Raw genomic sequence first — 25113 nt, 5'->3', positions numbered from 1 at the left:
CTGTGTGAATGAAATGTAAAATTTAGTAATAAAAAAAACTTTGGGAAGGAGTTCTACATTTGATATGTTTTCCCTGGCAGCCACAGGACTTTGATAACTCTGATAAGTTAGGGGGACATTGATATCAGGGTGGTCCTGGACCCGTGTGAATAGCATGCTCAGGGTTGTATAGAAGTGGCAGCCGCTAACTCTTTGCAGAACGCACTGGAAATATGAGCATGTCATCAGGGAGAGGATACTGATGTTCCTCCTGTCTCTGTCTGGTCCCATTGAGTTCCAGTTCCTTTTTTTTTAGAAGAATAGGATTAGCGATCCAGCAACTTTTTACAAATGAGTCTATCAGACTTTCTACTTCCTGGTTGGGTCAGCAGTCTGCTGTGAGGTGATTTCACCTTATGGCTTTTCACCTATGCCTTTCGGGCATAGTTCTTTTTTCTTGATGTGTGATTTTCTTCTGGATGTGTCCATATTTTGCTTTCTAGATCTCCTATTGTACTTTGTTTTTTTTCCTAGGTATTTCATGTTCTTTTTCCTTCTTTATTCCTTTGTTGTAATTTCTCTGTGTACGCAATAGACTAACCTAGGGTACCTTCTTAATCATCCTCTGATCTCTGTTCTATTCTTTTTCTTTCATCTTTCTGCTCTTCTGCAGTCTTTCCCAGTGGCGGCCCGTCCATAGGGGGCACTTGGGCCCTTTAAATACTGGCCCTTTAAAAGAAAAAAAAAAAAAGGAAAAAAAAAGTCCTTAAGTGCACTGTGTTCGGACGCCGGACACAGTGCGACGCCGGACACAGTGCACTTATAGGAAGCGCCACGTCTATGCAATCACGAAATTGCAGATGTGGCGCTGCATTTGCGGGCGTTTAGCCCGCCTTGTGGCGTTTTCTGATGCGCCGAGTAGCTTCCGCTCGGCCATAGCAATACATACTACAGGCGCCGGGCGGAAGCTACTTGGCACTTCAGATTTGATTGACATCTGCCCTAAGTCAGATGTCACTTCCTAGTTCTCTCTCTCATTGCGCCCGAGAGGAAACAGGAAGAATGCTGGTGCCAGTGTGAGGAGGAGGACACCGCAGGAGACCCAAGGTAAGTACCGCTGTGTGGAGAATGGGGGGGACACCTGCTGTTGGGAGGCTCTGATGGGGACACCTGCTGTGGGGGGGCTCTGATGGGGGACACCTGCTGTGGGGGGCTCTGATGGGGGACACCTGCTGTGGGGGGCTCTGATGGGGGACACCTGCTGTGGGGGGCTCTGATGGGGACACCTGCTGTGGGGGGGCTCTGATGGGGACACCTGCTGTGGGGGGGGCTCTGATGGGGACACCTGCTGTGGGGGGGGGCTCTGATGGGTGACACCTGCTGTGGGGGGCTCTGATGGGGGACACCTGCTGTGGGGGGGCTCTGATGGGGGACACCTGCTGTGGGGGAGCTCTGATGGGGACACCTGCTGTGGGGGGTTCTGATGGGGAACACCTGCTGTGGGGGGACTCTAATGGGGACACCTGCTGTGGGGGGGGCTCTGATGGGAACACCTGCTGTGGGGGGGCTCTGATGGGGACACCTGCTGTGGGGGGGCTCTGATGGGGACACCTGCTGTGGGGGCTCTGATGGGGGACACCTGCTGTGGGGGGGCTCTGATGGGGACACCTGCTGTGGGGGGCTCTGATGGGGGACACCTGCTGTGGGGGGCTCTGATGGGGACACCTGCTGTGGGGGGCTCTGATGGGGGACACCTGCTGTGGGGGGCTCTGATGGGGACACCTGCTGTGGGGGGGCTCTGATGGGGACACCTGCTGTGGGGGGGCTCTGATGGGGGACACCTGCTGTGGGGGGACTCTGATGGGGGACACCTGTTGTGGGGGTCTTTGATAGGGGACACCTGCTGTGGGGGGCTCTGATGGGGGACTCTGATGGGGGACACCTGCTGTGGGGGGACTCTGATGGGGACACATGCTGTGGGGGGACACAGCTACTTGGCACTTCAGATTTGATTGACATCTGCCCTAAGTCAGATGTCACTTCCTAGTTCTCTCTCTCATTGCGCCCGAGAGGAAACAGGAAGAATGCTGGTGCCAGTGTGAGGAGGAGGACACCGCAGGAGACCCAAGGTAAGTACCGCTGTGTGGAGAATGGGGGGGACACCTGCTGTTGGGAGGCTCTGATGGGGACACCTGCTGTGGGGGGGCTCTGATGGGGGACACCTGCTGTGGGGGGCTCTGATGGGGGACACCTGCTGTGGGGGGCTCTGATGGGGGACACCTGCTGTGGGGGGCTCTGATGGGGACACCTGCTGTGGGGGGGCTCTGATGGGGACACCTGCTGTGGGGGGGGCTCTGATGGGGACACCTGCTGTGGGGGGGGGCTCTGATGGGTGACACCTGCTGTGGGGGGCTCTGATGGGGGACACCTGCTGTGGGGGGGCTCTGATGGGGGACACCTGCTGTGGGGGAGCTCTGATGGGGACACCTGCTGTGGGGGGTTCTGATGGGGAACACCTGCTGTGGGGGGACTCTAATGGGGACACCTGCTGTGGGGGGGGCTCTGATGGGAACACCTGCTGTGGGGGGGCTCTAAAGGGGACACCTGCTGTGGGGGGGCTCTGATGGGGACACCTGCTGTGGGGGGGCTCTGATGGGGGACACCTGCTGTGGGGGGACTCTGATGGGGGACACCTGTTGTGGGGGTCTTTGATAGGGGACACCTGCTGTGGGGGGCTCTGGTGGGGGGCTCTGATGGGGGACTCTGATGGGGGACACCTGCTGTGGGGGGACTCTGATGGGGACACATGCTGTGGGGGGACACTGATGGCAACTCTGATCTAAGGGGACAGAGGCTGTATTTGGGGGGGGACAGAGGCTGCATTTTGGGAGGGGACAGAGGCTGCATTTTGGGGGGGGGGGACAGAGGCTGCATTGGGGGGGGGGGGAACAGAGGCTGCATTTGGGGGGGAGGACAGAGGCTGCATTTTGGGGGGACAGAGGCTGCATTTAATGGGACACAGGCATGCTGCATTTGGGGGGGGGGGGCAGAGGCTTCATTTGGGGGGGGGGGGGGGACACAGGCATGCTGCATTTGGGGGAACAGAGGCTGCATTTAATGGGACACAGGCATGCTGCATTTGGGGGGTACAGAGGCTGCATTTGGGGGAACAGAGGCTGCATTTAATGGGACACAGGCATGCTGCATTTGGAGGGGACAGAGGCTGCATTTAATGGGAACAGAGGCTGCATTTAATGGGAACAGAGGCTGCATTTAATGGGACACAGGCATGCTGCATGTAATGGGACACAGGCATGCTGCATTTGGGGAGGGGGGGGGGCAGAGGCTGCATTTGGGGGGGAGACAGAGGCTGCATTTGGGGGGACAGAGGCTGCATTTGGGGGGACAGAGGCTGCATTTTATGTGACACAGGCTGCATGTAAGGAGGGACTGCTGGGGACACCTGATGGCATCTGGTTGTAGGCGACGTGGCTAGTGACACACTCGGGGCTCCCACTGATTCTGCATTATGGTGAGTTGAACGATTTCATTTTATATTACAATGTAATAATAGTAATAATGCGCTTCAATCATCCTGACACCATAACAACCATGGTGTCGGGATGATTGAAGCGCTAACACCAGGTGTTTGGAGTATCTTTATCTGCTGATTGTTAAACTTTGTAGAATACACATTTCTATTGTTGTGTAGGATCAAGGCCTGCTGTCCCTCTCTCCCTCTCCCTCTCCCTCCATCCCTCGTTCATCTCAGACGCTAACCACACCACCTTAGAGCCACACCCACTATTTCGAAAACCACGCCCATTTTCACCAAGTGGGAGGGGTCAAAAAGGAAGGGCGGGGTCTGGCGCCCCCCCATCCTAAAACTTCACCAGCCGCCACTGGTCCTTCCACTTTTTTGTTTTTTTTTCTTTTTTTTTTGTAGGCGCCATTTACACTTGTGCAACTTCCAATGCAACTCTGATCTAAAGTCTCATGACAGGTCACAGTCCATCTATTCAATGGAAGACGTTCAAATCTATGTGACCTAAAGTAGGTTCCCGCACTATTCTGATGTGACTTATATGTGAATTGAGTGCCATAGACTGCAATGTAAACTCACAAAAGTCACATTATAATGTTATCATTGTGACAGTTGTGCAACAGTCAAATTCAACAGCCAAAGTTGCATCCAAGTCGCACTCATCCAGAGTTGCATCAAAGTCACAATGTAAAGTCTCAATGGAAATTGCAGGACTCTGTGTCGCACAAGTTTCTTTTCATCTCCATTTCTTTCCAGTCTCCCTTCCCCTTACCTCATTCACTTCCTCTGTTGTTCCTTTGACTATGCTATCCCTTTCCATCCATTCTTTAGTTTTGCTTGTCTTCCTTTGTTTCCCATTTCACACCATTTCTTCCTCCTGTGCTCTGTTTTTCTCCTCAGATCTCTGTTCCTCTATGCTTTCCAGTCCTCATCTCTGCCCTCCAGTCCTCATCTCTACGCTCCAGTCTCCATCTCATCTTTTCAGCCCTTTTCTCTGCTCCCTGGTCCTATTCTCTGCTTTCTGTTGCCCCTTGCTGCCAATTCTCCTCTGCTTTCCTGTCCTCTTCTCTGACCTCCCCCTGTCCTCTTCTCTGACCTCCTCCTGTCCTCTTCTCTGACCTCCTCCTGTCCTCTTCTCTGACCTCCTCCTGTCCTCTTCTCTGACCTCCTCCTGTCCTCTTCTCTGTACTCCTCCTGTCCTCTTCTCTGTACTCCTCCTGTCCTCTTCTCTGACCTCCTGTCCTCTTCTCTGTCCTCCTCCTGTCCTCTTCTCTGTCCTCCTCCTGTCCTCTTCTCTGTCCTCCTCCTGTCCTCTTCTCTGACCTCGCCCTTTTTTTCCCATCCCCTCGTCATTTCTTACCTTACTTTTTTATCCACTCATTCATTTCCTCTGTTCTTTTTCCTTTTACCTTCTTCTGTCTTTCTCTGTTCTCTTTTTCAATCTGCTCTCCCCTTTTGTTACCTTTTTCAAGCACCTTCTAGTTCAACTTGTATTTCTGTCAATAAGTAATGGAGCTGTGATTTAGATCTTCTTGTTCAAATACCTGGACTATGTTTTAGTGGCCTGTAGTGCTTGCTCCGAAAATGGATCCCCTCTGAAGGTGATTATGATTAAGTCCCGAAGAGTGGGACGAAAAGGAATCAGTGAACATTGTCTAAAGAGTGGTACTTGTGATGGACCTAGCCAGGACAGGGGCTTTTGGGGAGTACTGGGAAACCTTTGTTTCAGCACCCCCATGTCCCTCTTATGTGTAAGTCACCGTGTGTCTATTAAGGGCACAGGGTGACCAAGCAAATAATGGACAACAACTTAATGGACACTGAGAATGCGGTTTGGATTACTGCAGATGGGACAGTAATATTTATCAACAATATCCCTTAAGAAATCTATGATACATTAATTACACTGGAATGATGGAACATTGTATGAGCTTTGCCTCAGACTATTGTTGGTAGGAGATAAACAGTCTACTACTGAGGTTTCCTGCTATTGTGTGTTTAATGAGGTGTTCTGTGTTTATACTTATTATAATGTGTATTGTACCTTCTGAGCTTGGAATCAGCAAGTCTGACCTGTAATGTGACATCTGAGTCATCCAGGTGGTTAATTAAGGATCCTCTGTGATGGGATTAGCCATGAGTCAGTGTAGAGTACCTCGTTGGCTAAACCACTCTGTGATGTTTTGTGCATTACTGGAGAAAGATTAGGCAGGGTAGTTAGTGGATTGAGCATGCAGTCAGTGTAGTGTATATAACGCAGTGCAGAATATATAGTGCAGTCTAGTGTATATAATACAGTATAGAGTATCTAGTGCAGTCAGTCTAGTGTATTTAATACAGTATAGCAGGGATATGCAATTAGCGGACCTCCAGCTGTTGCAAAATTACAAGTCCCATCATGCTTCTGCCTCTGGGTGTCATGCTTGTGGCTGTCAGAGTCTTGCTATGCCTCATGGGACTTGTAGTTTTGCAACAGCTGGAGGTCCGTTAATTGCATATCCCTGCAGTATAGAGTAGTATATAGTGCAGTCAGTGTAGTGTAGATAACGCAGTGCAGAGTATATAGCGCAGTCAGTGTAGTGTAGATAACGCAGTGCAGAGTATATAGTGCAGTCAGTGTAGTGTATATAACGCAGTGCAGAGTATGTAGGGCAGTCAGTGTAGTGTATATAACGCAGTGCAGAGTATGTAATGCAGTCAGTGTAGTGTGTATATAACGCAGTGTAGTGTATATAACGCAGTGCAGAGTATATAGTGCAGTCAGTGTAGTGTATATAACGCTGTGCAGAGTATATAGTACTGTCAGTGTAGTGTATATAATACCGAGTAGTGCAGAGTATATAGTGCAGTGCAGAGTATATAATATAGTGTATTGAAGTGGTTAAGGGGAATCCTATGACAGAACTAAGAAAAAAAAACGGCATGGGTCCCCCCCAAAATCCATACCAGGCACTTCGGGTCTGTTATATATTTTAAGGGGAACTCCACATCAATTTTTATTTTTAAATGGCATGGGGTCCCACCCCCCAAAATCCATACCAGACCCTTATGTTGGTGGGGACAAGGGCCTCTTCCCAACAACCCTGGATTGTGGTTGTTGGGGTCAGCGGGCGGGGGGCTTATCGGAATCTGGAAGCCCGCTTTATGCCCATATGAAATTCCATATCTTATATGAAAAAAAAGTGTCAAAGTAAAAACCACAAGAGACAAATCCTTTACTAAAAAATTTTAAAAAGTGTCCTGCGATGTAAATCCTTCAATTACACCGCCCGACGGACCTTAAAAATAGCAAAAATGGATAGCGCTCCACTTCCATGGGAGGCTTCCCGCTGACTCTCTCTTCGCTTTGACAGCTCTTATATAGTCCCCCTTCTGACGTCTTGTGACGTTATTGGCTCTCTTCTTCTCTCCTCACGCTGACAGCCAATAACCGCCTTATGTTAAGTTCCATGATCAGCCGTCATTGGACACAGCTGATTATGTGGTAAAGGGACGCTGTGATTGGCCCTTTATCCCGATTTGTGATCCATGGCTGCCCTCCTGGCAAATTTAGCCCATGCTATATCTGTCTTTCGGCTATAGTGCGTGTGTGAAGTGGTTAAAATAGAACTATAGGCAAAACTTTTTTATTTTTTTTGATAGAGTAAGGGACGGTCATAACCCCAGTCTGTTTATTTTTTGCCATTTGTGACCCATTCGGGAGATTTGCCTTCACTTCCTGTCCCATAGCTAAACAGATGGAGAGAGGAAATCCCTGCAAGTTAAGGGAATCTATTGGGACCCCCAGGTCACCAGAACTAGTGTCCCCATTGTAAGATTTCCCCTCTATTACTTTTCTGGGGACAGCCCAAAATTTGGGATTTTCTTTTACTTTCAATGATAATGGTAAACAGGACAAATAGAGAATGTGAATCTCCCTGACAGGTGTTCCAATCCCTCTCCCCTCAATCCATTACTAAAAAAAAAAGTTTTGCCTTTAGTTATACTTTAACTGTTTTACTGGAGACCCTCTTTGCATAACAAGCCTTGGTGGTATGGTATGGTATCCTTTTTAGGCTGTAAATTAATGGGGTGGGCAACTACATGGCAAATGAGGTTCAATGTGGCAAAATGTAAAATAATGCATTTGGGTGGCAAAAATATGAATGCAATCTATACACTGGGGGGTCCTAGTAGATGATAGGCTTAGCAATGGCATGCAATGCCAAGCTGTATTAAAAAGGGGATCAACTCTAGGGGTGTTGAAATTAATCATCGAATCGATGCATCGGGATTTGATCGTCCACGATGCGGCATTCTATAGCTTTAAGAAATCGATTATTGAGGATGACGTCATCCTCGCGCCGTGCCCTGCCTCCGAGTGGAGCCGAAAGCAGCCGAAGTTTCCGCGCTGTTTTTTCCTGCCTCCCGCTGACGTCACCCCCCTGTGTCGCGAGGAGAGGAGGCCTTCCATCAATCCCCTTCCCTCTCCCCTTCTCGTCCCACCCCCTCACCAGCCAATAGAAAGAGATCCTAGGCGGCGGAATGCGGAAGTGAGGAGCCACGCTGTGTGCACGTTGATGGGAAAATGGAGCGCCGGGGCTGGAGCTTGTGGTGGCTGGAACTGTCCCTGATGCTGGTTAGAGTGGCCGCGGCCGGCTTACGGAGCACGGAGCTCCGAGAAGGAGAGTGGAGCCATCAGTGCCTTTGGTCCTGGAAAGGTTCAGGGCGGCCACGGCGTAAACAGCCGGAGGTGTGATGGATGAGGCGGAGCCGGAGGAGAGCCAGAAGAGTGGTAGAGCCAGGTAAGGAGGCCGCGGGGAGGACACTGAGAACTGACATGTTAAGGGAGGTGCCAGACTGTATGCAGAATGCAGATAGGGCAATACATCCAAAAATGATGTGCAGTGCTTTGCTGTGATAAATGTACAAAAGAGTCTTTATTAAGTAGTGAACAAATATAGTCCTGAAATATACATATAAATCTGTGATCTGATTGAAAGAAATCTGTGTATTCAAAGTAATTCCAGTGCTGAGTGTGCTCTGCTGTGTACAAATCATTCACCAGAAATCAGGAATAATTTGTACACAGCAGAGCACACTCAGCACTGGAATTACTTTGAATACACAGATTTCTTTCAATCAGATCACAGATTTATATGTATATTTCAGGACTATATTTGTTCACTACTTAATAAAGACTCTTTTGTACATTTATCACCGCAAAGCACTGCACACCATTTTTGGTTTTATGGTCTATTAAAGGTTGTATATTCATTATCACCGTGTGCTAGCTTAGCTGCCAACTAATCATACATCGCCACTTTATTTTGTTTTTAACGCAGATATGACAGCATGTTCCCCAGCTGGCTGTCAAACTGCCTAATGTCCTTCACAGCCCCTTCCTCCCCCAGCAGGTCCCACTATCTCTCGCCCAACCCCCCCCCCCCCCCCCCACCCACCTTTTTATATATGTCTCAAACTATACCTGATCACTAACCCCCAGATCACCCAAACTACACATCAGATGGATATAGCTCCCAGCCCATTCCTATTCCACCTCCCTATTCAAACCATTGGCCACCGCATAGCCCTCACCCAACTCGCCTCCATTCACAGGCTCCAACCCCCACCCAATGCAGCCCTGAACAATCTGAGGTCCCACCCATTCTTATCTCTGGACCGACCTGTCCATCCTTCAGTTCCTATCACCTCCCCAGACCCTTCCATCGAATAATATTCCTGGACTCTTCCAGCCTTCCATTCCTATCCTCCGATTCTTCCGTCCTTTTTTCCTTATTCATGGATTCCTATTTCCCTATCCCCGGACTCTTCCATTCTCTCTCTCCATGGATTTCACCATCTTTCAATTCTTATTCCTTGACCCCTCCATCCTTCAGTTCTATCCCCGGACTCTTCCATCCTTTAGTTCCCATCTCCAGACTACTCCATCCTTCCTTTCCTATTCATGGATTCCTCCTTCCCTATCTCCAGACTGCTCCATCTTTCTAATCGTGATGCATCGCGGAATCTAATCGAATCAAATCGTTGACATGATAATCGTAATCAAATTGAATCGTGAGACCACCGAAGATGCGCACCCCTAATCAACTCCAGAGATAAAACAATAATTCTCCCGCTCTACAAGACTCTGGTCCAGCCGCACCTAGAGTATGCTTTCCAGTTCTGGGCACCAGTCCTCAGGAAGGATGTACTGGAAATGGAGCGAGTACAAAGAAGGGCAACAAAGCTAATAAAGGGACTGGAGGATATTAGTTATGAGGAAAGGTTGCGAGCACTGAACTTATTCTCTCTGGAGAAGAGATGCTTGAGAGGGGATATGATTTCAATATACAAATACCGTACTGGTGACCCCACAATAGGGATAAAACTTTTTCGCAGAAGGGAGTTTAATAAGACTTGTGGCCACTCATAAAAATTAGAAGAAAAGAGGTTTAACCTTAAACTACGTAGAGGGTTCTTTACTGTAAGAGCGGCAAGGATGTGGAATTCCTTTCCACAGGCAGTGGTCTCAGCGGGGGGGCATTGATAGTTTCAAGAAACTTTTAGATAAGCACTTGAACGACCACAACATACAGGGATATACAATGTAATACTGACATATAATCACACACATAGGTTGGACTTGATGGATTTGTGTCTTTTTTCAACCTCACCTACTATGTAACTATGTTAGGCTATAAAAGGAATCTGATCAAGTCAATTTTGGCCCACAGGTTATCTGTGATGACATTTTTACACAAAGGAAACATGTTTTTGAACTGAACTGTATATTAAAGCAGAAATCCAGCTTATACAGCAGCTTTACTGTACACAACTTGCTGACTAAGCACGATTTGCCTCTTGTAATATAGAAGCTGCACAAAGACCCTCTGGGTGAACGTGTGGCCTCCTGCCACCCTGTCCTCCCTCTATGAGAATACAGAGGCTGGTTTCAAAACCTGGCCATTGTTATATGACATCTAGAAGATTCAGATGCAGCCATAAGGATTTAGAGAGAAGGGGAGCCAAATGCACAATGGCAGGATGAAAGGTAAAGTCAGCTTTGATCTCGAGTCCATTTAAAGTGTTACTAAACCCACAACAGTAAAATAAGTCTGTATATACAGTAAAGCAGGGTTCGACAAATCCCAGGCGCCAGGTCGCCATTGCTAATAGAAATTGTGCCCTGGCGCCTGGGCTTTTGTCAGTGACAGGTGACTCTGCTACAGGGCAGGCTGTGGGGTCTTGGCCGGGAAAGTGGAGGCGCCTCGGACCTCGTAGGCCCCCTCAGACACAGAGCACTGTCTGGTAACATGATTAGCGGCAGTAGCGGGGATGGAGCAGGAAGAGAGCAGCACAGCAGCCGCTGACGTGGCGGGAGGAGCGATCAGCCAACAGAGTGAAATCCAGCTAGGTATCCCCAGCGGCCTGTCATCCCCACTGCTGCTGCTGCCCTCCCCCAGGGTATTCTGCGAGGCTGTGGCCCAGCTCAGGAAGGTGGCAGCCCGGCTCAGGAACATGGGGGATCCGGAGTCGGTGGTCTCCCAGCACCAGAGTGCCCTGCTCTTCTAGCTGGAGGAGAAGCTGAGTCCAGGAGAAGTACATAGAAATGCTAGAGAGCTGTGAGGAGGTAATCCCCTGCCTGCCAGCATGTCCAGCCCGGGCACACACTGCACACAGCAAATACTTTTTTTTATCAACTGGATGCAGAATTTATAAATCTGCTTTTTAGGTTTTTTTTTTTTTTCCTTTTTTTTTTTTTAATTTTTTCCTGCTTTATTACATTCCTTATTTTAATTTTTATTACATAGTTCATTTGTAATTTTTTCTTTTTCAGCAAGGAAGTGTATATAGTCCATTTAATGTTGGCCCCTTAAAGGGGAAAAAAAAAAAGGGGGGGGGGGGCGCTAATCCCATGTGCAAACCTGTAATGTATCAAATATTACTTTCATGTGCAAAAAAAAACACAGTATTGCTTAATTCACGTGCAAATAAAAAAACAATATATCATTCTCTAATAGAGTGCCTTGTGCTAATATAAACCAAAGTGCATATATAAAAAGACGTCCAATTATAAAGTCCAACTGTTTCAGGCCAAGAAATGTCAAGTCCTGCAAGCCACTAATAGATGGGAATAGCGCTCCCCCCCCTTTTTTCTTTATAAGAATTTTAGATTTGATCAAAAACAGGCTAGCAGCTGTTCCCTTTATCCTTTCTTTTTTTTTTATTTCTTCACGGGGCTGTTGATACCCAGTATAGTCCAGTAGTGCAGGCTTTCCTCTCTTAACACATGTTAGCCCTATGTATGACAGCGTGGCGTACAGCCCTGTACATAAATTGTCCGATACTGATTCTGGGCAGGCTTCAGATAGAAGGCACCGCCCTCCCCCCCAAGCGTGCCACAATCCACCTATTGCTGCCTGCCTCTATGTGCAGCCTTCTCCACAAGGACAATATATGACCCAGATGTTGAATCTGACTCTTCCCCCGAGTGGGCTCTAACGGAGTCATACCAAAGAAAAAACTGGCTCTTAACTTTTTTTAGCTGGTTCCCAGAGTAAATTTGTCAAGCCCTGCAGTAAAGCTTGCTTGTTAAACTCACTGTGGAGCCTAAGGGGTTAATCCTGCGCAATGTGTACAAAGGCAATTTGATCCTGTCTTCTCTGATCCTCCCCTTCTTCCACAGTCCCCGATCCATTTGCTGATAGAACAGAACCCTGGGGGCACTCTGCACATGCTCAGTTTGATGTGTATTACTAGAGAGGGTTTTTTTTTGGGGGGGGGTGCATGTGATTGGCACAGGGCAAATCAGCACTGTCCAGACAGAAGGTCAGGAGTTATGGTGCCTCATAGGACAGTCAGAGGAGGATGAAAACGCCTCCTACAAGCTTTAACCAGTGCTCTGCTAGACACTGATAGAAGTCACAAGACTGCTATATACTGCTGATGAGAAAAGGTATTTAGCAGTTTATATTTTCTAAAATAATTTCCATGTTCTGTGTACTGTGGTAGACCAGACATAGCGAATGCAGGTTCCTGAGATTAGTAACACTTTAACTGCTGCTACAAGTAATCGAGGCCAACAGTGTTAGTAAACCAGTAAGGATGAGCTCAGGCGTGTTCGCAAACAGCACGTGCAGAGCCCGCCAGGAAGTCAGCACTGCACAGCACTAATCACAGGCAGTGAGACATTTCCCGATCTCTGCAACCGCACATCGGGACAATGTCTCACTGCTTGTGATTAGCGCTGTGCAGTGCCAACTTCCTGGCGGGCTCTGCACTTGCTGTTTGCAAACACGCCGGAGCTCATCCTTATTAACCAGGGACGAGGTATACGTTTTTCAGCTTGACACCTCTAGGCCATGGCCCTTGAGCTTATCCCACAGTAGGCATATAACCAAAATGGACTACTAAGTTGGCTTTCAAGAGCATAGTATGTAAAGCTGTAGTCAAGGCAGGCAGAGTTGTAAACAGGTCAGGGAAGATGCTTTCAAGCCATAGCCCCCCAGGTTTGTCATGCTGTAGTGTAGACCAGGGCCAAAACTAGGAGGGGTTCATAGGAGGTGCTGGAGTGGGGGGGGGTGCACGGAAGGGCCTGGACTGTGGGGTGCAGAGGAGGCCCTGGACTAGGGGGGAGTACACTGGAGGCCCTGGACTGAGGAGTGTAGGGGATGCCCTGGACTTGAAAAGTGGGGTTGATCAAGGACCTGGATTCTGAGAGCAGGGTGCAGAAGAGGCTCTTAACTTTGGGCGGGCTGTAAAGGAGGCCTTGGACTAGGAGAGGAGTGCAAAGGAGACCCTGGACTAGGGGGGTGGGTGCAGAGGAAGCCATTGACTAGGAAATGGTGGTTGGTGTGGCAAAGGCCCCTGGATAGGGGGGTGAGGGTACAAGATAGATACTGGACTAGATGAGGGGTTGCCTGGAGGTCCCAGATTAGGAGAGGGGGTGTCTGGAGGACCTGGACTGTGAGAGGGGGATTGTGGAGGCCCTCTGGACTAGGAAAGAGGGTGCCTGAAGGACCTTCCAGCTTCAGGGAGAAAGAGCCTGGATCTAAAGCCTGGGCTGAGGAAGAGCCTGCCTGGGCCCTGGAGGGTGAGTTCACAACATAAACGGGGACATTTATCAATTCTTGCAAGTAATGCTAAACAGGAGCAGAGAGACAGGTTGTGTGATAGCTTTATTAAAGGAGAAGTACAGCCAAAGTCTGTTTGGTTGTACTTCTCCTGTTGATCACAGCAGTGTAGATTGTTTTTGCACTCCTGTGACCCATTTTCAGCTGACAGCGGGCTTAAGTCGGTCCAGGCTGGGCAAAGATTGCAACCATTCAAGCCACTGAGAGCTTGAGCTGGCCACTCCCACCCCCTTCAAAGCCCAGTGTTTCAGTGAGCACCGGGGAGGAATGGGGGTTCTGATCGGATCTGTGCACTCACTTCTATTGGTGAATCTCTCTGGTGGATGCAGATGCCGCAAAAAGTGTCTCAACCTACAGGACCTGTCTCAGTGCCTGTCTGAAACTAGAGCAGACAGAATTTGGAACAGTTGTGCATGGCAACCAATCAGCTCATAGCTTTAATTTTTAAAGCTGAATAAGCTGAAGATAGAAGCTGATGGGTTGCCATGTGCAGCTGTTTCAGATTTTGACTGCACCAGTTTTGATAAATTCCCCTCTCTTTGTTTTACATTTCTTACTCCTGACTACTGCATTCTAAGTACAGCACATTCTTTGTTAAAGTGGTTGTAAAGGCACATTCTATGCATGAAGGTAAAAAACCTTTGTACAGCAGCCCCCCCCCAGCCCAACCTAATACTTGCCTGAGCCCCGTCTCGATCAAGCAACGTCCACAAGAGCCTTGGCTGTCTGGGGACTCGCACTCCTGATTGGCTTTTGGCAGCAGCGGGAGCCATTGGCTGTTAGTCACAGCCAGTGAGCCAATCAAAAGAGGTAAGTACTTTGTCAACTTACAAGAGCATAGTTGGCAAAAATGTAGTCAGGGTAGGCAGAATTGTAAAAAAAAAAAAAAGGTCAGAGCAGGTAGCAATACACAACAGAATACAAAGGCTAGGGTCTGAACCAGAAAGTAATCACAGAACCGGATACCACGACACCCCCCACTGTTCTAGTGCACTGAGTAGGATTTCTATTTGCTATTTGGTGATGTCAGAAGCTCTGTTGTCCACTCTGCTGCATTCTGTATTTAGAACGACAGAAGGAGTTGCGTTGGCGTTTGTGCTCATAGTTACATCCGCCTGGTTTACTTGTCATCATCAAACTCCTTTGACTTTCTCTTTTACTTCCTAGGGGTAGTTTAAACCATGAACTTTCCAAATTTTTCAACCAACTCTGGGATGCCGATGTGAATCGCATGAATCCTGGTACAGATTATCGCATCTCATTGCAGGTACGTTTGTTGATGGCAGAACGTAGGATAAAGGTAACACATACAGACCACATTTGTTGTACAAATTATTGTTGATATCTATACTGTCACTGCTACAGGGGAAAGCTGGATATGTACCAGCAGGGAGCAAAAAGGCCAGAGACAGCGCCCACTACCCACTCTTCCAGCATGTGGATGAAGAAAAGCTGAAAAGCAGGAAAACATTTGCCAGTAAGTCTCCATGTTCTTGTAGGCTTTCGGGCATATTCAAGTGGCATAAGGTAAATTGTGAATTGCTAGATGGTTACTATGTTATGACCACTTGGACTGTCTGATTGAACCTTGGTTTGTCCATAAGGCAGGTTCAGTGTCTTTCGGTGTTCTACATGTTTCAATCAAACCAACATTTGATTGGATATCCCCTTAGAATTAATATTTAGTTCTTTATATGACCTATTTTACATTCTTAAAGCTGAACTCCGGGCAGATATAAAAGATAGCAGAATGCAGACCTGTAATCATTAAAACATCCTTAAAGTGATTGTAAGGGTGTGTTTATTTATTTTTTTTTTTTTAAATAACAAACACATTATACTTACCTCCACTGCGCTTTTGCACAGAGTGGCCCCGATCCTCGTCTTCTGGGGTCCCCCGGCAGCTCTCACGTCTCCTCCCCACAGCAGATAACCCCCTAGGAGAAGCGCTCTCCCGAGGGGGTTACCTTGCGGGCACGCTCCCGAGTCCAACATTCAGCGTCCATAGCTGCCGAATATATGACTCTACCCCGCCCCCTGGTGCCCGCATCATTGGATTTGATTAACCGCAGCGGGAGCCAATGGCTGCGCTGCTATCAATCTAGCCAATCAGGACACGAGAAACTGGCTAGAACTGGTATGCTTGTCCCCAGTGCGAGAAAAAGAGGGTTCACTCAGGTAAGTAAAAAGTGATATTAAAGGCTTTCTTTTTTCTTTTTTTTTTTAATAACAAACCTGTTATACTTACCTGCTCTGTGTAGTGGTTTTGCACAGAGCAGCTTGGATCCTCCTCCCTCACCGGCTCTCTTGGCCACTCTCTCCTCCCAAGTGCCCCCCGGAACAAGCAGCTTGCAATGGGGGCACCCAAGCAGGTTTGCTCCTGAGCCGCTGCTTCGTTTGTCCATTCACATACAGAGCCACTGCTCAACCCCGTCCCCTTTCTCTCCTCATTGGCCAATGGCTCCTGCTGCTGTCTCAGCAAATAAGGAAGGAGATGCTCTTGTGCACATTGCTGAATCGAGATGGGGCTCAGGTAAGTATTAAGGGGTGGGGGGCTGCTGCACAGAGAAGGTTTTTTAACCTTTATGCATAGAATGCATGAAGGTAAAAAACCCTGAGCCTTTACAGCCACTTTAAATGTACGTATATTTTAAGTGAAGGCAGTGTAAGGACCTAAATTTAACCTGGTATCAGCTGTGCTGCAATGCTCATGTGCTAACAAGGGTCATGCTGATAGGAGGAGAGAGCGGAGTGAGTGAGAGAGAGATGAGCTCATCACTGTGCTGCATCTCATTTCACTGTCCAGTCACAGGTTGGGGGAGGGACAAGACCTGTAAGGTTGCTGAACTGCAGCAGAGAAAATAAAAGTCTCCTTTCCTGCTAAATTGGACTGTGCTGTGTGGCAGAGCTTAGGATTGGATGGACAGAAATAAAAATCCTTTGACAGGTGGTGCAACTCTTCTATATGCATTTCATCTGTGTATTTAGCAGTTTGCCTTGAGTTCAGTTTTAATCCACGTGTGGGTTACTTCCAAATTTGTTCTAGTTAAGCGTTAAAGTTGCCTACTAGGTAGAATTACTGATGGAGGTCTGTGATCTGCTTGTATCTGGCAACTTCTGTTTATGATTTTATTCTTCTTATACTTTCTTTCCATTTGCCATTATTTGAACAGGTTCATTTTAACTGGAACCCTGATTGTCTATCTGAGATCAACAAATGATGATTATGGTATAAATCTTCCCTTTTTGTTTTCACATTCAGCATTCATCTCTCTTTTGGACAATTATGAGATGTCCACCGGAGTGGCGGAAGTGGTCACGGCAGAGGAAGTGGCAGAAATAAACCGTTTCTTGGATGCCATTTTGGAAACAAAGGTGATGAAGGTAAAACAACAAGGCACATTTTTCTTTGTTAGTCCAGCCTTCGTCCACGGCAGAGGTGAATTCAACTTATTTTCTTGGCCTTTCAGCTCACTCATGAATATTTGGTTAAGAAGAATTTGGCAAAACCAAGCCAAAAAGAGTTCAGATCTCAGCTGTACAACATCTGGTTTCAGCTGTATAGCCGGGAGCCAGGGAAAGGGTGAGCCGAAATTTACTGCATTCCATACACAATACTGAACAATGTATATAACTCTGCAATATTCTAACTATTGACTATGTGGACTTCCCAAAACTCACAATCGGTATACTAAATTCATTTTTTTTTTTTTAATGACCTTAAAGAAGAAGTACAGCCAAAGCTCGTTTGGCTTTACTTCTCCTGTGGATCACAGGAGTGCAGTTCGTTCTGCACTCCTGTGACCCGTTTTCAGCAGACAGCGGGCTGAAGCCCGCTGTCGGCTGATGTCACAGAGCCGGTCCAGGCTCAGGAAGGATCGTGACCATATGGTCGGAATCTGCCCACATACCTGGACTGGCCCCCACTCAGCCTCTCAGTGAGCCGCTGAGAGTCTAAGCAAGCCGCTCTCGCCCCCTCCACAGCCCAACGCTCCAGTGAGCGCGGGGGCGGGGGGGGGGGGGGCGTCAGAACAGAGAGCCGGAGACTGACAGTTTCCAGCTTTCTGTTCACGAAGCTGTGAGAACTGAGCGATCGGCAGTGTTTGAACGCTCAGTTCTCAGTGTTAGAGCCAGCAGGGGACAGATGCAGCATCCACCTAGGCGAGTATGATTTTAAAAAAAGCAAGTCCCATACTTCTCTTTTAATGCCAGAGAATTGCGGTATGTAAAAATGCTACCAATACAATTTATATATACATACAATATTGCAAATGCATCCTCAGTACAGGTTTACTATAATGAACAAGACACGAGTATATAATTAAAGTGACACAGTGGGGGAGATTTACTAAAACTGGTGCACACAGAATCTGGTGCTTCTGTGCATAGAAACCAATCGGTTTCTAACTTCCGCCTGTACAATTTTTAGCTTTGGCAATAAAACCTAGAAATTGATTGGTTATTATGCACAGCTGCATTAGATTCTGTGTGCACCAATTTTAGTAAATCTCCCCCAGTGTATTTTGAGTAAACACACATTCGGGGTTATTGTTTATATGACACATGACTCTATACGACTCACATTTTCAGAACCCTTTTTTACCCCTTTTTTGTACTGTATTGAATAGAGATATGTAGTTAAGCCACTAGAGGGAGCTCTTGTTGTGGTCATATTACCTCTATAGAGATTAGCTGTAAACTGCACATGGGGCGCGCATTGTAGTCAGTGACTCTGATTCATAAACCTCCATTGTAAGAAAGCACCCTAGAGCACAACCATAATGTTTTATTTGTAAACCTGTAGATTTAAAAGCAGTAACAAAAATATAAAAGAATGTGTTAAAAAAATGTGAAGGTTATATCTTTAACTGTTTTTTATTAACTTTAAAAACGTATGTAGTATGTAAACGTTATGTTATGAGAATATAGCTTATAATTTCACTTTTTACCAGGAATTTCAAATAAATATAGCTTTTTTTACATTTACTGCAGAAACGACTCTTGCGGGTTTGAACACGTGTTTGTGGGCGAGTCGAAGCGAGGTCAGGAAATCATGGGCCTTCACAACTGGGTTCAGTTCTATCTACAGGAGAAGAGAAACAACATAGACTACAAGGGCTTTGTGGCCCGACAGCACAAAAACCGGGTAAGAATAAGAAAAAGGGGGACCAGATTTTTATGGTATGTGTGCCAAAAGTTGAACCAGTATGACATTTTTTTATTCTAATGGGATTAGGTGGTAATTTTTGTTGGATTAACCTGTACATCTGAGCAAAATGGGTGTGTGGTATGTGCAGTAACCTCTAGCAACCAATCGGTGTCTGGTAATAATGTGCAGTAACCTCTAGCAACCAATGGGTGTGTGGTAATAATGTGCACTGTGTTTTTTTTTTGTGGGGACTGCTTCTCCTGCCGGGAGATCACAATGGTTTGGCAAGAGGGAATCCCCTGTCAACACTGTCTGTGTTGATGGTGGAATTTAGCTAGTTTCTTTCCTGCAACCTGTGGCTGCAGGAAAGTAAATCTGTGTGTGTGTGTATATGGGGCCCCAAATAAAATAAAATGCAGTACATTGACACAATAGACACAGATTTCCCCATGGTTTAGCCCTTTAAAAAGCTGCAGTACAGGAAAATAAATACCTGGTGATCTGCCAGAAATCCAGTGAGCTTCTTACTTCCTGTAGTCAGCTGATAACACTTCGGCTGTGAAATCCCAAGCAATGTTCTCCACCTTTTCTCTACCTTTTTTTTTTTTTTTATTCCATAAATTTTTATTCAAGAGAAATACAAGATAGAATAATGAATACAAACAAGAGAAGAATACATAGTAATCTTTGCACAGATATAACATTATACCATCAGCATATTAATGAAATCTTTAGGCATCCGAAATAATGCAATCCAAATGCGAATTCAGGATGGACAGTATGTGAAGAAAAAGTCAATCCGTAAACCAATTATAATATCCATAACCATTACAAGGTATGTGTTACCGTTTTATGTACAACCCCACATGCATACATTGATTCTTTTCCCAGTAAAGCAATACTGCTGCCTTAACTCCTAAGAGCCTTCCCACACACTGTATGTAGGGAAAGGGCATCTGGGAGCTCTTGGGAAATGTGGTTCTGGAGGCGTGCATATTTCAATTGAAACTGAGCTAACAGCAGCTGTCCCTGATAGAATTTTACACACCTGGTGATGACATGGGGAGAAATAAAAAAATCTTCTTGCTAAAGGTAAAAGAAAGTACAAGATCAATGTAGAAAATAATGCTGGGATATGATTGAGGGAGGTGCAGGGGTAAGTTTGGGTAACCCCTGGACATACACTGGATCTACCTTCTCCATGTTGATGGCTGAGCTAAGCATTGTGATAATGCTAAAGTGTGAAGACAGCCCAGCTCCAGCAAAGAACTGCTGGTCATTAAATGTGTGATATCAGCAATCTTTCCCTAGACTAGGAAGGCAGCACAAATCTCTGAAATCTAACAAACTGTTATGCCCCGTACACACGGTCGGACTTTGTTCGGACATTCCGACAACGAAATCCTAGGATTTTTTCCGACGGATGTTGGCTCAAACTTGTCTTGCATACACACGGTCACACAAAGTTGTTGGAAAATCCGATCGTTCTAAACGCGGTGACGTAAAACACGTACGTCGGGACTATAAACAGGGCAGTGGCCAATAGCTTAGATCTCTTTATTTATTCTGAGCATGCGTGGCACTTTGTCCATCGGATTTGTGTACACACGATTGAAATTTCTGACAACGGATTTTGTTGTCGGAAAATTTTATATCTTACTCTCAAACTTTGTGTGTCGGAAAATCCGATGGTAAATGTGTGATGGACAACAAGGTCCTATCACACATTTTCCATCGGAAAATCCGACCGTGTGTACAGGGCATTAGAAGAAGGAAGAGGATGAAGAAATTAGAAAGCAGCTAATGTAACTGGTAGGATTTAAAGCTAGGACCCCACCACTGCAAGGCTAAATGCCTAACCGCTGAGCCACTTTACCACTCTATAGACCTGTAATATATTCTAATATACCAAATTGCTGTTTACACCTGACACCTAACCAAAAAATATGAAGCAGTATCTAAAGAAAGATGCAGAGGAAAGTAAAGGAGCCAAACAGGCTTACGTTGTCCAATGGTAAGCCCCCTGTGACCTGAATAACCACTTCAGCTCCAGGATTTTGAGTGGTTATACCAGGCTGATCATAGAGGTAATCCGAGACCAGAATAGCTCTTATCGCCTGTATGATATAGTAAACCGGAGGCGATGAGCATACATCACTTCCAGTTTCCCCAAATGTAAACAGCCCCCTTTTTAAATAGGGAAAAGCATTTGATGTGATCAAATGCTTTTAAAAAAATTCCCAGTGACTGTGTAAAAATGATAAAAATAAATAAAATGATTAAAAAATTAGCGAATGCACGTGTCGGTCCCACGTGCACGTGAACAGTGATTTGGCCCACACATGTGAGGCATCACCACGAACGTCAGATTGTGGGCAGTAATTCTAGCACCAGAACTGCTGTGTGAATCTAAAGTGGTAACCTGTGAAGGCTTTTAAAGTGTGGCCAATTGATGATAATCAAATTTACGCTGTTTGTCACCGTGGCATGGGCGTGCGCAGTTTTGGTATCTATTTACTTGGTGTAACATAATTTTTTATATTTTACCAAACAGTTGGGAATTATAATGGGTTTGTTGTGCATTAAAGTTCAAAAAAGTGTATTTTTTCCCCAAAAATTTACTCTGACAAACTGCTGCACAAATACCATGTGACATAAGAAAATTGCAACACATACCATTTTATTCTCTAGGGCCTCTGCTTTAAATAATATATAATGTTTTGGGGTTCTAAGTGATTTTATAGCAAAAAATACTGATTGTTACATATAAACAAAAGGTGCCAGAAATGGCCTGGTCTTAAAGTGTTACTAAACCCAGGACCCTGCATTTACTAAATCTGGTCTCCCACAGTACACAGAAATGCAATTATTTTAGTAAATATAAACTGCTAAATACCTTTTCTTATCAGCAGTATATAGCAGTCTTGTGACTTCTATCTGTGTCCAGCAGAGCACTGGTTAAAGCTTGTAGGAGGAGTTTTCATTCTCCTCTGACTGTCCTATGAGGCTGCAGGACCCCTGACCCTCTGTCTGGACAGTGCTGATTGGCCCTGTGCTGATCACATACACCCTTCCGATAAAAACAAAACTCTCTTGCAATACACACCAAACTGAGTATGTGCAGAGTGTCTCCAAGGCTCTGTTCTATCAGGAGATGGATTGTGGGCTGTGGAAGAAGGGGAGGATCAGAGAAAACAGGATTGAACAGCCTTTTTACACAATGTGGAGGATTAACCCCTTAGGTTCCATAGTGAGTATAACGAGCATGCTTTACTGCATATACAGACTGATTTTACTGTTGTGGGTTTAGTAACACTTTAAAGTGGATAATCGGGTTATGTCAGGGTCCTCGTACTCATTGTGGGGTTATTCTTTCTTGTCTTTCTTCTATTAGCCTGATGAAGATGACCAAGTGTTGAACCTGCAGTTCAGCTGGAAGGACATGGTAAAACCGGTGGGCAGCAGCTTCATTGGAGTCAGTCCTGAATTTGAGTTCGCTGTCTACACCATCGTGTTCCTCATGTCTCAGGAAAAGGTCACTAAAGAGATTGTTCGGGTGGAGGAGTACGAGCTGCAGATTGTTGTCAACCGCCATGGCCGATACATTGGAACAGCCTACCCAGCCCTGCTGAGCAGTAACAATCCAGACTTGTACTGAAAACCTGTGTCTTGCCCTTTAGTGGCCACTCTCAGGAAACGCAAAATAATGTAGCATAGCATATCTCAAGACTGATACGTGTTATAACTGTCACCTGAACTAAATGACGGGAGCCATGATTGTGTTCAGACATTATTCTATGAGAATTCATTAGGAACTAGGAATATTATTGAGGTGTTTCAGGTCAGACACCTTGGTGGCGGCACGTGGCTCCTTGACATTATTCAGGTGACAGTACTATTAAAGATGTACCCTCCTATACAAGGAGAAAAGTGAGGCCAGTTACTACGGTATATTTTATCAGGGTGTTGTAATAGGGGCCACGTGTAGGCCTGATTACAGAATGGCATTAAACATTTCATTTTTTCACACTGGCACTGATTCATCAAGCTGCAGTCGTGTCTAACCCCTTCCTGCCCACACTTTATATATAAACCTCTCCCAGCATTATCCCCCATGCTGAGGATACGTTTAATAACCTCCCTTTTGAGAGCCACCTGCTGACAGTGCAGCTGGTGGCTCTCAATGGCATTTGTCACTGCCAGCTGGGGTCCCCAGTGATCAATGGGGACCAGTCTGATCTCTTAACCACTATGTCAGCTCTGACAGTGTAAGAATATGCTGGCAGGAAGTTTTATTGGGAGAAAAAAGGAAAGCCTTCAGATGAATACTGCCCCTTTCAGTGCTAGCTGTTTACTACTGTAATTGTCAGATTACAGTATTAAGAAAAGGAAATAATTCAAACATAAGGCATGGCAAAGAGGTCTTTCAACCAACATTGTCTAGCATTTTAGAATGCCTTAAACGATAAGTCCACCCTAACACTAAAATCTCTACATCCATGATCTAACACTAAACTATCTAATCTTGTAAAGAAGAAATCCGTAAATATACCTTTTTTGAAGCCGATCCGACCCAATCTCATGCTGGGCTGTCAGCGTGGCGGCGGATGTAGAGGACACAGCTGACAATGGAAGCCCCATAGTAAATCTATGGGTGACGTCACTCCCCATTCATTTCACAGACGTTGTCAGCTGTGTCCTCTGCAGAGCTTCCGCCGCTGGAGACCAGACCGGAGCGGCTTCAAAAAGGTATGTATACTGATTTCTTCTTTACGGGGCTAGATAGGTTAGTGTTAGATCGTGGATGTAGAGATTTTAGTGTTAGGGTGGACTTATCCTTTAAGGGAAATTTAACACCGTTATAAATAGCATGACGAGTCACTGCCAGTGTGTATTTTTTTAAATACATATATTTTTTTTTTTTTCTTGTTTTGAAGACATTCTTTACAGACCAAAGATTTTTACCTCGTGCCTTGTAAACATTTCAGAGAGTTTGAAGCTGTGAATGCTTTCTAATGAAGAAATTCCCATGAATCCGATATGTATTGTGAAGCGTTGGATTTTATTACAAAGTGCTCATTTGTAAAAGATATTATACATTTCAAAAACATTAAAACATTTCAAATGTTTTCATTGAGTTGGTATAGTTGAAAACCTTATAAAAATTCTTTATTTTAAAGGAATCGACAATGCAACATGACAGTGATGGTCATAGAATTCTAAATGGTTTCATATAAGGACATAGCATGGTTAAGGAAGATATAGTAGTGGTACCATGTCTTCATGTCAAAAGAACATATAGACCAGTGGCGGGCCGTTCATTAGGCGTGCACGGGCACCGCCCCCCTATCCATGCGCCTGGCCCCCTGACTGTAGATTCCAATGGGGAGGGGGGGAGGGGTGTGTTTTATTTGAAGCCTGTGATTAAAGCCAGAGGCTCTAATAGGCTTCAAAAAAGGAAAAAAGGGTGCCCCCCCCCAAAAAAAAACACCAGCCGCCACTGCTATAGAACTTACAGGAGACCATTGAAAACCTTCCTAAGAAAAGCCATACATGAATTGAGTATAGCTGCCTAATTGGCCAAATTTCGATTCATGTATGGGCAAGGAGGTTGTACAGAAGTTGTTCCAATGATTGACTTCTATACAGCTACCCTGTTAGATTTTCCCCACTCATTCAGCGCCGGCAGCGCTAATCAGTGTATTCTGATGCAGGAAAGTTCCCCCGCTGTTGCAATACTATAGCGGGAGGATTCCCTCATCCACTGTATTGGTGTCATTGGTCCCCAAAAAGTGTCACTTAGTATCAGATTTTAGATCCTGCTAAAAATCTCTCATCGCCTCCAAAGAAAATAAATAAATAGTCCATAAATCTATCCCATAGTTTCAAGACGCTATAACTTTTGCGCAAACCAATCACTATACGCTTTTATGGATTTTTTTTTTACTAAAAATATGTAGCAGAATACAAATTGGCCTAAATTGATGAAGAAATGTGATTTTTTTACATTTTTTTTTATTGGATATGTTTTTATAGCAGAAAGTAAAAATATTGTTTTTTTTTTTTTTTTTTTTTTTCAAAATTGTCGGTCTTTTTTTGTTTATAGCGAAAAAAATAAAAACCGCAGAGGTGATCAAATACAACCAAAAGAAAGCTCAATTTATTGGGGAAACAAAGGACATCAATTTTATTTGGGTTCAGTGTCGCAGGACCACACAATTGTCAGTTAAAGCAACGCAGTGCCGTATCGCAAAAAATGGCCTGGTCAGGAAGGGGATAAAACCTTCCGGATCTGAAGTGGTTAAACTCAAAACTTCATGCAGGAG

General features: G+C 45.7%; 1 protein-coding gene across 1 annotated transcript in view; it reads left to right on the top strand.

Moving 5' to 3' along the window:
• LOC141132816 (poly(U)-specific endoribonuclease-A-like) overlaps nt 1–23916 on the top strand; it is a 29625-nt gene extending 5709 nt beyond the window's left edge. Inside the window, exons 2-7 of the mRNA XM_073621702.1 lie at nt 14806–14905; nt 15004–15115; nt 16901–17022; nt 17109–17221; nt 18631–18784; nt 22182–23916. Of these exons, the coding sequence (XP_073477803.1) occupies nt 14806–14905; nt 15004–15115; nt 16901–17022; nt 17109–17221; nt 18631–18784; nt 22182–22445 (865 nt within the window). The 3' untranslated portion in view covers nt 22446–23916. The remainder of the gene's footprint in view (nt 1–14805; nt 14906–15003; nt 15116–16900; nt 17023–17108; nt 17222–18630; nt 18785–22181) is intronic.
• Nucleotides 23917–25113: the final 1197 nt, after the last annotated feature.

Source organism: Aquarana catesbeiana, linkage group LG03 (assembly GCF_042186555.1).
Source record: "Aquarana catesbeiana isolate 2022-GZ linkage group LG03, ASM4218655v1, whole genome shotgun sequence".
NCBI lineage: Eukaryota > Metazoa > Chordata > Amphibia > Anura > Ranidae > Aquarana > Aquarana catesbeiana.
The sequence above is the reverse complement of the archived record's forward strand: the minus strand, read 5'-3'. Positions and strand labels throughout refer to the sequence as shown.